Below are 12,173 nucleotides of genomic sequence, written 5' to 3'. Positions count from 1 at the left end.
ACAAAATCAACCATGATATCGAAATAGCGAAGCTGGACAAACTCGGCATTCATGGACAACTTCTGCGCTGGTTTCGTTCCTACCTTGATGGAAGGCAACTCCAAATCAGCATTAAGGACTGTCTATCTGCACCATTCTTCGCTACATCCGGCATACCACAAGGAAGCCATCTCGGTCCAGTAATATTCCTCCTCTACTTTAATGACGTCAATTTCACATTGCAAGGACCCCGCCTTTCTTTCGCCGACGACATGAAATTTTTTCAACAAATACGGGATAAAACCGATGCCGAGCTTCTTCAGAGGGATATGGACAGCTTTAGCACGTGGTGTGATCAAAACAGAATGGTTTTAAACCCGAGCAAATGCTCAATCGTTACGTTCACGCGGAAACGCCAACCGACTCAGTTTAACTACCATTTCTTCGGCTCGAGCATTCCAAGACACTCTCACATCAAAGATCTCGGAGTCATCATGGATTCGGCATTAGCATTCAAACCACATACGTCATACATCGTGGATAAGGCATCACGACAGCTTGGGTTCATCTTCCGAATAGCGAAAAACTTCAGGGACGTATATTGTCTTAAATCGCTTTACTGCGCGTTGGTCCGCTCAACGTTAGAATATTGTTCAACTGTTTGGAATCCGTACTACCAGAATGGGATTGACAGAATCGAGGCTGTCCAACGCAGGTTCATACGCTTCGCCCTTCGTCATCTCCCATGGCGAAACAGATTTCAGCTGCCGAGCTATGAAAACCGTTGCCAGCTTATACACCTCGATACACTCAGCATTCGGAGGGACTGCTCTCGAGCCCTGTTCGTCTCGGACTTACTCTCTGCTAGAGTGGATTGCCCTACAATCCTCGGACGTCTGGATCTTCAAGCCCGCGTTCGAGCTCTACGTAATAACTCTCTTCTGCGAGTTCCGTTCAGGAGAACCAACTTTGGTGCCAGAGCGCTGTAACCGGACTCCAACGAATTTTTAACAGTGTGGCGACGGCTTTTGACTTCAACCGGACGCGGAATGCTATAAAAGCGAAAATGTTGTCAATTTTAAAATGTAATTAGTTTAAGCAACCACCATTGGGGCCAAGGGGCTTGTTGGTGAAGGTAATAAACATAAACATAAATTGTGAGTGTGAGAGAATATACAATTGATTGTATTGGTTGGTGGTAGTTTGCATATAACCTAAGATATAGTAATAAAAAGAAAAATAACGTGCCAGATAAAAAATATGCAAGGAGATTAAGTAGAAGCGTATAAATTACTCGATAATATTTTGGTAAACATGAGTTGGGGTAACGTAAACTAAAAGCAGTACATCAAAGCTACTTGAACTCGTTTAAAAACCTGCAAATGATATTTATTTACCATTAACGACATTTGTATTATTTTAAAATTTTATCTGGCTATGCTGATCGGGAATGGATGATTCACGTGCATCGCTAAATTAATCGTAGTCTAGTCTAGTTTAGTCTACACATACACAGCCAATGCATGTAGGGTTCCTGGAAAATCGCAGACATTCGCCTACAATTTTTCTTGTCAATATTAATGTTTGTGATTCATATACTATGTGACACAAACATTAACGCGGCCAGGCCAACTGTACAGCGTACAAAATGAAGATGATTCAAAATAATACGGCAATCAAATTATTCATTTAATGAAGAATTTGATCAACGAATCATTTTGAACCTTGAAAAAGGAAGAAATGTAGACAACCGTTTCAATTTGATAGGGGTTTGATAAATCGTTGGGAGTGACTTGGCTAAGAGGGTTAATGTCCCTCCTTTGGTCCTAAGTTCCTGGGATGGGGCAGAGGTTATTAGACCTGCCCTACCTATAGAGCCAAGGTTATAGAGCATTTACTCGCTCTCTGGAATAATGATAAAGAAAATTGTCGAAATCGGATGATTAGTAATATAAAAAAAATATACTCTTAGAAACTCTCAAGCAGCTCCGAGAATAAATTAATCGCAGATTAATTTATTCAATACGATCTTTCCGCATGAATCGAATCGATTGCACTAATTGAACGCCGGTAAAAAGTGACCAACGAATCCTAGGACGGGTTACCCACAAATCTATCATATACGACAGCTCTGCATCCATTCTCTGACCCAACTGTCACAAACACTCAGACGAGAACACATACACAGATATACATACGACTAGCACATCCCAAACAAATTCTCATGGGTTCAGACCCCATACAAACCCCTAAAAAGACCATGGCTGTGGTCCGTGCCACGTTTCACAACCATCAAACCACCACAACATGGTCTCAATAACCACTACATGCACCAAAATATTGATTTTATATATGATTTACTGGACCATGCTGATGGTGTTTTCATGGGTTGATTCTTTCGAAACACTATCAAAACACTATGTAGTATGGGGGTAGTATGGACTTTGCTTTTGGTTGGGATAACAATTGAACACAAATACTAAAAACTACAATTATTACAACAAAACTACTAATACGCTTCCAAATTTAAATTTTTTAATTAACCTGTGCACGATGGCCAAATCTACATACAATGACCCGGCTGCGAGTCGTTCTCACAGACACTGCCATTAAGCTGTTGGACAATGTTTGCAAACGTAACCTGCAGAAAAAGTCAATCCACGGCGGCCAGTCAGTCGACCACGCCAATATGCATAGGCTGTTGGCTGACCGTTAGTTTGGGCTGTTGCGGAGCATGAAAAAAAAACAAAATACAAAAAAGTCCGATAAGCCCTCTTGGTCTCCTCGATGCACCACTATCGAGGCGTAATGCAATAACCATCTTAAAGCAATTGTATATGGAAGGTTCTTTGTTTGTGTGCATGTTACTGAAGGAATATCAGGAAAGAGACTACATTTGCGTGCGTTAAGTGCAGAAGCACAGGATCCAAAGATCTCATGTCTCAAAAACTTTTCAGTTGAAAACAACAAGGCAGACGGATTCCAAATCTTCACTTCAGCTTCAAAATTGCGAGAAGCTAAGGAGCTGGATACGAAGTTTGCCGCAAGGCAAGCCGTACCAGTAGAACTGACTGATTTCAATGGTAATTCTGAGAATTGGCCATTGTTTTAGTAAATGGTTAAGGGGGGGTAAGGGTTTCAGTAAGGACAATAAATACTTTTTTGCGATTTTTTTACAAATTCGGGTGAAGCGAATTAATCAAAACTTTTGTGCATTATAATGCATCATTTCAATAACATTCTGTGATTTTTTCATGCAAAAATATCGACGAGCGACTCGGTGACGAAGCTTTTTGTAGAACATCTCTGAAAAAAAGGTTTTGCGGTGTTAACTGCCATTCAAAAACTACTCAACCGATTCTTTTCAAATTTTGCATGCACATTGTATGTAAAAAATACCAAACCCCTACGTTGAGTTTTCGTGAAATTTTTTCTATTAAGGGGGTATTTTACTCATAAAATGGCGGAACTTCACCATAGCTATATCGTAAAAAAAAGGTCTTGGATCATCATAAAACATCCCAGAAGACTTCATTGTTGTACGCGTTACCGTTTTCGCGTAAATAATTTTTTGTACGTTTTTGACAAAGAAACCACTGTTGTGTATTCCCGAATGAGGAGACTGTGCTACGTTTAAGATCAGTACTAAGCCTTGGAAGCAATACTCTGTTGATAGCTACATCCTTCTAGCGTGTCATGTCAACGCTAATGATGTTGTTCGGAAAACCAAATGTCCAGATTCACGCGATAGCGCTTAAAATCAGATCGCTACTAAAACCACATCGGGAGGCTGGAAACACTAATAAACTTTGGCTTGTCGATGGAAAGCCTTTGCGCCACGATTGAAGCATGTGAAGTAGAAGTTACCATCGTTTTTCAAGCTAGATTGGGCTAAAAATTCTAGGCAATTGCAATCGCTGAAATCATCGAACTTCAGTATCTGTTTATATTGAATAGCTTAGTATCGAAGACTGCATATCAAGAAGACTGGCAACTCTGTCCAGAATCTGGAGACAGTAACGGCAACGCCACTAGCGGATAAAGGTGGTACTTCCCATAGTGCTGCACACACACATATATACTTTTACATTAAGCTTCCATCTTTCCTACAATAGAGGGGCTGTAACCTCTGTCGCTTCTCGTTTGTATGGGGGAAGGGAAGAGATATCAGTCGCCTTAATATGTAGTCTTCGTAAAGATGCTAAATTACTTTTACTTTACTGCCCCTGCCAAACGACTGTCTCGTTTTGGTAAAAATCAGAGTCGATATCTTAATTTCCACTCCGGTATCCAATCGTCTTCTGATGCTAACTAAGATGCTAGAAGTAGCGCAGTTAAGAACCGATATCTTTGTGTAAAAAAATCCTTCGACGACAAAATGGAATATGCCATCAGTAGAAGGAATGCGGGACGAATGGATGTAGGTACATTCATCATCTGCTACTGTATAACCGCAGTCCGAAGACGGTGCACAGTACGACACATTTGTGACACAGTAATCGCAAATTGAAAGGAGCTGTTACTTGCATCAAATAATCCAAAGAAATTCTTTTTTGGATAGTAGCGGTTACGCAATACACTGTAGTGTCATTTCAAAAAAACGCGGTTAGTGTTTTATACTGAAAACGGCGCTACGGCAAAATTGAATTTTTTTTCGACAGTAGTCCTACTGGAGCCTAGTGTCTCGGAAGAGCTCACCATCAGAATCACTCTCTACAATTACAGACGACACGGGAAATGTCACCCACTAAAAACATGATTAAGACCAATGAATTGCAGCGGGCCATGATTCTGAATGTGACATTCATTGTACGGTTCAGATATGTGTGGGCGCAGGAACTTCACGACCGCGAAGAGTTCGAGCGTTTATACGTTAAGTTGCTCGATCGCGTGGGCTATGGTGTGTCGTGTGTGCTTGCGTTTAGGTAACATTTTGTGATTTTATAATCGTGTGGACATTCGCATATTCGCGTGTATTCTTGAATGATCGCGCGCGGACCGTGAATCTGATACTTAATTTTTAGTGTATGGTTAAGATGCTAGAACCAATTTCCGGACGTAACCAATACATGATAGAGCGTTTGTAGATTCCCGTTTAAGACCGCGTTTAAAGTTTATTAGCTTAGTTGATCGCCCGTGAGTTGCCCGTGATTGTCCCAATATGCCTGGTGAAATTGCGAATTGAACCTTTTGTATGGTACTTGGGAGTAGCACATCATACTCAACGTGCAACCTAGAGACTATGGTTATAGTACACGGTAAAAAATTGTCACGCCTAATTCAAATGATTTTGCACTTAAATTAGTTTATCATGTATCACTAACAATTGAAGTGATTTAACATTGATTTTCTAAGGATTCATAACTCGTATCAAAATGACCTGTACTAATCTATTGAATTTGAGTGGTTTAATTCCAATTGCCAAAAGTGCCGAAACACTAAAGTCTTTAATCGGAAATAGGAGCAAAATGAAAAAGTTTCATTTCCAAAGTAATGTAGAACGTGAGTATTATATATTGTACTTGGAGTTTATTTACTGAGCAATTATTTGTTCTCAGGTAACATATTTATAATGGGATATATCGTAAGAAATGCGTATATAGTTGAATGCAAGATCTATCAGAAGCAATGTGCAACACATTTCAAATGGAAGTGCTTTGCTGTTGATTTCGTAGTGCTTTGATCTATTCCAATAGATCGACACATCGCTTTGAAATGATGGGTAAGTAGTGCGAAACCAACTGCAAATCGCTTTACATCCACGTGAGTATTTTGTACCGTGTATGATCAGTAATGCAGATGGCCACGTCCATGCAGGTCAATATTGGCATGAGAAGGAATGTTAGTTCAACAATTGGGGCTATTATGACCGATGAATTCTCCACATCGTGTGTCGCAGGATAGAAGTGGTGTTAGCAGGTAGGGAAATGAATCAGGATATATCTAGAGAAAATTTAGAATAGGACGTAAGTAACATTGAGATTCTCTTTGGGGTCTTTCTCTTCTGTTCATTACTCGGTCGTTTCAACATTCAGCACCCAACTCTTTGCATAATATTCTAGTAAAAACCATCGGCTTTCGATATGTACTGAGAAATTTGGGCAAAGTGTTATAGTGACGTCGTAATAATTGAAAGAGAAGGTAAACAAAGAGAGACTCGTAATGTTACTTGCGTCCTATTCTAAATTTTCTCCAGATATCTTGGTAGATATTGTGATTTAGCTAAGTACTCACGCGCTTTGTCTTTTCATTTTAGATCGAAGTTTTCAGGGGCGCGACCTCCAGTAGAAATATGAATATCGTTCGAATAGGTATTTTAATAATTATTCTTCCGCGGGGCGTTACATACATAGGATAAAGCTGCGAGGAATATAAGAAATATCTAGCCATCTATAGACAATATTATCTTAGCAATATGTACAAAAGTTGCTTGAGATCAATTTCCGAAAACTCTAAACAAGCCATTTGAGCTCCGAACAGCCGGCCATCGGGAATATTGCTTCTTATTAACACTTCAATGATCATTTCCAAAGTTTGTAGTGCAAAGTAAGCGTACAAAAGGTATAAAAGATATCCCAAATAAAGGTGAAGAAATTCACTACGAAATGTTAATGACAAGTTGGCATCTCCACTCTCCCTATCAGACACGTTTCAATTGCTGGTTGCTTGGAAATTCCTTCCGTTGTAAGAAAAAAACTAAAGCGATTTGTCTCTGCGGCACACGAAACGACATATGGCCATCAAGCACGCTAGTCGTCCGGTTATGAACGATCTCAAGTTGTGCGGCTCTCGTGACGTACCTCTTCTCCGATCGACGACCAACGTTTATGGTATATGGTACAGTTTCACACAAATCTGTACACGCATACGCTATTCTCCGAATTATACCTTTCCATTGGGAAAACCACTGAGAATGAACGATTTGCTCCGTTATTCTGATGTGGAAAAAAGCAACATGTCCGCAATTCTTGGTCCTTCGGCATCATTTTACCTTGCTCTAGCCAATTCTCTTTCGAAAAATACAGTAAAACCTGTTCTCGACGCCATAGCCCATAGACAATAGTCATCGAATCACTCCAGAAGTACCGCTGCTTTACTTCAAAGGTCAACATTTCGAAAATAGAACTTGCAAGTTTTGCTCCCAACACTGCTGCTTGCAGCTCCAGAAAGGAATCGAAAGATGCTTCAATGGTGCGATCTTGGATCGTACGATCGCTATCGAACACATCGATCCGCCAACTATTTCAATCCGAAGATACGCTGCAAACCCGTATGCGCCTTTGCTGGCATCGACGAATATGTGAAGTTCAACGCTACTGAGGTCCGACTAACGTCCGTCATGGAAGTAGTACCGGGAAATGCCGACATTTTCAACCTCCGGAAGCCTTGCACTCCACTGATTCCTCTCCAGCAAAATGTTGGTCCAAATGACATCCACTGCGCCAGTTTCTGGATTGAATGTTTCACATAAAAGGTAAAAACAAACAATTTGGTGACAGCCCCTTGCCTGACGTATACAGCGCAAGATCGTCTGTTTGATGGAAAACGAGAACTCGTCGCTGGTGCGACTACAGACAATGCCTTGTATTCGCTCAATGCCCGTTTCCTTGTCCCCACTGAAACATACACATTGATCTGTTTGCTACTTCCCCATGACCTGAAGGAACTCTTCGGAGTTCGACAACTAGTTTCGCAATTGGAATGCGCCTTTGGAATGAACAAAGCGAACTTCTTTCGCTCGTCCTACCGCTACCGTCGACGACGTAATGGTCTTTTACAAGATCTTCCGTCGCCTCCGAAAACTGCCTTACAAACTCCTTCGCGTTCAAATCTATGCGGAGCATGACGAGCTGGCAGAGGTGAAGGTCGATACGTCCGTCACATAGACCTGTGGAGTCGCTTCGGGAGTATTCCGGAACAAGAATCTTAGTACGCGCTTATCCGCCTCCCGAATCCTCAGCTGATGATACATTTCTATTATATCTGCACCGAACCCGATAAGTCACTCACGGGATCTACAGACCACTGCCGAAAGCGCGGTTAGCATAATCGAACCTTTCAGCAGCTTCGAGTTCAACGGTACTCCTTTCACTTCTGCTATGGCGCCTCAAACGATTTTTTTCTTCCTGGGATTGCATACGATGTTCAAAGTAACGTACCAAACCTTACTACAGTCTAACGCGTTCAATGCTGCCAACAAAGCTTTGTGTGCGTATCCCTTCCCCAAATACTTTGCAATCATACCACGAACTTTTTCGCATAGTTCGGGGTTCCTACTTAGACGCTTCTACAAACACTGCAACCGTTTCATTGCTATAGGGAAGCTGTAGGTAGAGCGTGGGTCTTCCTCCTTCCACAGCAGACCCGTTTCGAAATGATCTCCTATCCCCACAGTTGTACCCCTTAAGATCTCGTTGGCTCTTCTGTCTTCTTCCGATTCAGGAAGCAAGGCTACGGAGATCCCAAACTCCTTCGTCGTATAGTGGCTCTTACGAATGTTACAGAGCTCTTAATTCGACACGGCACTGCATTCATAGTGTCCTAGTGATGGTCGGCCCGTCGACAGTCCAACCATAACCGCTATCGGTTCTTCTGGTCGACATATTCGTGATTCGATCGGTGCATACAAGTGTATATTCTCAAGCCAAATCAAAATCATGCGAGCAGCTTACTGGAATTCGGCTACTGGTACATCTTTAAACTTTTCACCATGTGTGCGCCTTTCAGCGGAAAACGTTGCGCCAATTCTCGCGCCGAGATGAAAAGGTTTGCTCTTTGAAAGTCCTCCTCGAAACGTAAAACCCTATTTGTCCAGATCACGCGAAGCGGTTGAGTCACACCCTGAGCTCCCAGAATGCTCATAAGCGATTTCTTCACCAGTGTTTACGGTGATCCTTCATCCAAGAACGCGACAGGCATCATGCGGAAGATGGCGAAGACCTCGGTTGTACGGCGTGCAAGTTACAGTTTCAACTGATAACAGAAACCACTGAATGGAGTAACGGGTGGTGTCGCTCTTTTCACGAGTCGGCATTACAACAGAAGTTTATATTGCATCAAGCGTTTCCGTGTTCGTTCAGGCACACCTGTATCTCTCCATAGCGGATTAAAGGAGTGACACCCCGCTGGTTTCACTGGTTAATACAGGAGAAAATTTAGATTAGACCGTAAGTAACAATGAGATATTCTCTTTGGGGTCTTTCTCTTCCGTTCATTACTCGGTCGTTTCAATATTCAGTACTTTCGAAGCTAATGCAGCTCTTACCGTCCATTTTTTGTCGTTTTTGACTGAGAAACTAGACACTAACCCAGGTTAGTTGCTTCAAACGATTTTAGTAAAACTTAGTTGGGTTCTCGCAAAACAGCGGTGGTGTTAGCGAACTCGAAATATATTTCAGGTTGGAACCCAACCCGGTTTTCAGTTCAGTGGCGCATAACCTAGGTTCGAAACAGGCTTCAAACAATCGGTTTGATAGCAGTCAGGTCCGAAACTGAGTTAGTTTCAGCTTCAAGCAAATTTAAATCGACAAAATGATACGCCCCTTTGGTGATTGATTACTTTTTCGGTCCCACCTATCACCATTGAAGTATCGCCCTTACGTTTTTTTACAATAACTAACGTTTTACACCACCCATTTTGTCCGGGTTTTTTTCAATAGCGATCATTGTTACTATTTACAGTTAGCATCAGCTTGATAATCCTAAAAAAAATACGAAAAAACAGTTTCGCCTCTAAACTGGTAGCAAAAAAAAGTATCGCCCTGATTGTTTGCTTGGAGTGTGGAGGGCGAAACTTTAAATAAACAAACAGAAATACAATTTCGCCCGTTGTATTTTTTGCTGTAGTTTAAGAAAGCAATATCGTAGAATCCAAATTTTTAGGTTTATTTGTTGCGTTTTGAAGCCCTCATTCGCATGTATCAAAAAGCCCTATGTTTACATTTGTAAGTATCGCCCTTTTCACAAAAAAGCGTTGAATTTTATCCGGAGTACTTCCAGTTTCTCCTGGTTCTGGAACAGACCTATAGAATTGTGAAATACTGAAAACACAGATCTCAGACCAAATCCAACTCAAAAATGAATGTTGAGTAGGATGTGTCCAAAATCAATAAAAATCGGTAGTTTTCGGTAGGGATAAGAAAATATCGGTAGTTTTCCCTTGGTCATCTGTGAATCGGTAGGGAAGACCAAAATCGGTAGGACTGACCACCCTGGAGACAAGAATGTGCAATGTCAAAAAAAATTACAAGACTACTTCAATACGTCAATCTTATTTAAATTCTATGGCATCAATATTTTCAATATCCCCTCAAACCATCAATATATTGAATAGTTGGTTTATTGACATTAAATTTGTTGGGCCCGCTTTAGATGCAGGTCATGTTTCTAAATCACGTATATAGTTAAGATGCCAGAAACCTACACAAGTTTACTGAACAATTGAATTTTGAATTGACCTGTCGGATTTCCAAAACTCAATCAATATCGAATTATTGGGATTTTTATCCCAAATTTGGATAGGTGTGCATACAGCGAGTAACTAGCGCAATATTTAATAAGGTTGCGTTATTTGTTCATCTATCTTTAAATGATCCTCGATGGCTTAAAACTGGCCAAATAAGATACTGAGTAAACTGCTCCGGCAAAATTACCACTGTTTCTGTAACAAAAGCAACCTCGGGCTGCCGTACTTCCTTAGTGTTTTGTTTGTATTTTTTGTTCTGCGATCAAACAGTGTATTGACTTCGTTTTACGTTATTCTAAATTTAGCTCACAAAGAACTGATTCCGAGCCATCACCTAGACTGTGGCCAGTGTATGAAATCGGAAAGTGTCATTGGCAATCAAGCTGGCGAGAAGCACTTATTTTATTTCCGATTCCGTTTTGTTCCCGGAAAAAGGAATCAAAGTTAAACGAAACATTGCTAGCAAGATGTCGCTATCTGCAACGACTTGGAATACCCCAAATGATGCAATAGGAATAAACAGGATTACTAGTACGTTTTGCAATAAACCACAAAAAATTGACAAAAAATAATATCTAAGACCTCTTTCTTTACCTTCATGGCGACTCATTATTTTTCACTTCGAGGCCGCGGATACAAATACAAGCACGGTTGCACCACACGCACGTACACTTTGGCCGTGTTCGAGATACGGACGGGGCACTGTCGTTGCTTCTTACCGCCGTATGTTACTCTTATTCTTTTCCACTATGTCCTCTACAGCGTATCCAGAAAGCGCTTCCGTCTGCTTGATCCTTCGAGCTTTGAAGAACCAACAATTTTCCTTGAACTCGAAAATTTGCTTTTTTTAATATTTCAATACGCCCACTAGTGCGGTCGACCACGGCACTAATTTTCACTAATATTCGATGCTCGACTATTCACGATGGGTTATTTTCTCGCTACTTTTCCGACAAATCGAAGAAAACGGAAAACGAACGTCGATGAGTGAGAAAAGAATCACGACCCTTTCTCACACACACAGCTCATCAGCGACTCGACTATGGCAATCACATAATCGCGTTTGCAATTTTTCCTCCTTGTCACGACTGGCCCAGAAAGTGCAAAATTAAGCCTTCAAGTTGCGCTTTAGAAATTAAACACCAATAACAGTATTCACGAGCTCAAAGTGTTCTATTAATTGCAAATACAAACGCGTATCGAGCACGAAACTAGTGAAAAGAACTGAAAAATTACAAACTTGGACGACGAAAAGACATTCCACAGATCAGTCCGCGATGGTGTTCTCTGTTCGCTGTGAAAACCTCGAAAAGCACGATGAAAATGGTGCGAAACACTCACACAGCCAAGCTGTTTTCGCCTTCGCAGGAACAGGGAAATTTGTGACGTTTTTTTGACAGCTGCTTGCAGGGTTGCTCATTTTCCATTGGCGATGCGGCCGAAGGGAAATGTTAATTACACTGTAATTCTGTGCTGCGAAGCTCAGCGTAAAAACTAACGTGAAAGATGCTGCGCATTCGAGGGATTGCCCTTCCTATGATCATTCTCAGGGATAGACCGTTCCAACATCAAATTATGGTCTTGTCAAACTGCAAATGACGTGAAAATCCAAGATGGTACCAGATAAGGTATAGGCATACGTAAAGCGAGAGTTTTGGTTTTACGATTGGCAAGATCGACATAGCGTAAATCGACATAGATTTTTCATTAGGGCTTAAATCGCAAATGT

At 41.2% G+C, this 12,173-nt stretch overlaps 1 protein-coding gene across 1 annotated transcript in view; it reads right to left on the bottom strand.

Moving 5' to 3' along the window:
• LOC131683473 (E3 ubiquitin-protein ligase KCMF1) overlaps positions 1 to 11,766 on the bottom strand; it is a 28,368-nt gene extending 16,602 nt beyond the window's left edge. Inside the window, exon 1 of the mRNA XM_058965486.1 lies at positions 11,039 to 11,766. Within this exon, the coding sequence (XP_058821469.1) occupies positions 11,039 to 11,054 (16 nt within the window). The 5' untranslated portion in view covers positions 11,055 to 11,766. The remainder of the gene's footprint in view (positions 1 to 11,038) is intronic.
• Between the last annotated feature and the right edge of the window lie 407 nt (positions 11,767 to 12,173).

Source organism: Topomyia yanbarensis, chromosome 2, assembly GCF_030247195.1.
Source record: "Topomyia yanbarensis strain Yona2022 chromosome 2, ASM3024719v1, whole genome shotgun sequence".
Taxonomy (NCBI): Eukaryota; Metazoa; Arthropoda; class Insecta; order Diptera; family Culicidae; genus Topomyia; species Topomyia yanbarensis.
Note: the sequence above shows the minus strand (reverse complement) of the source record. Positions and strands in the feature narration are given on the sequence as shown.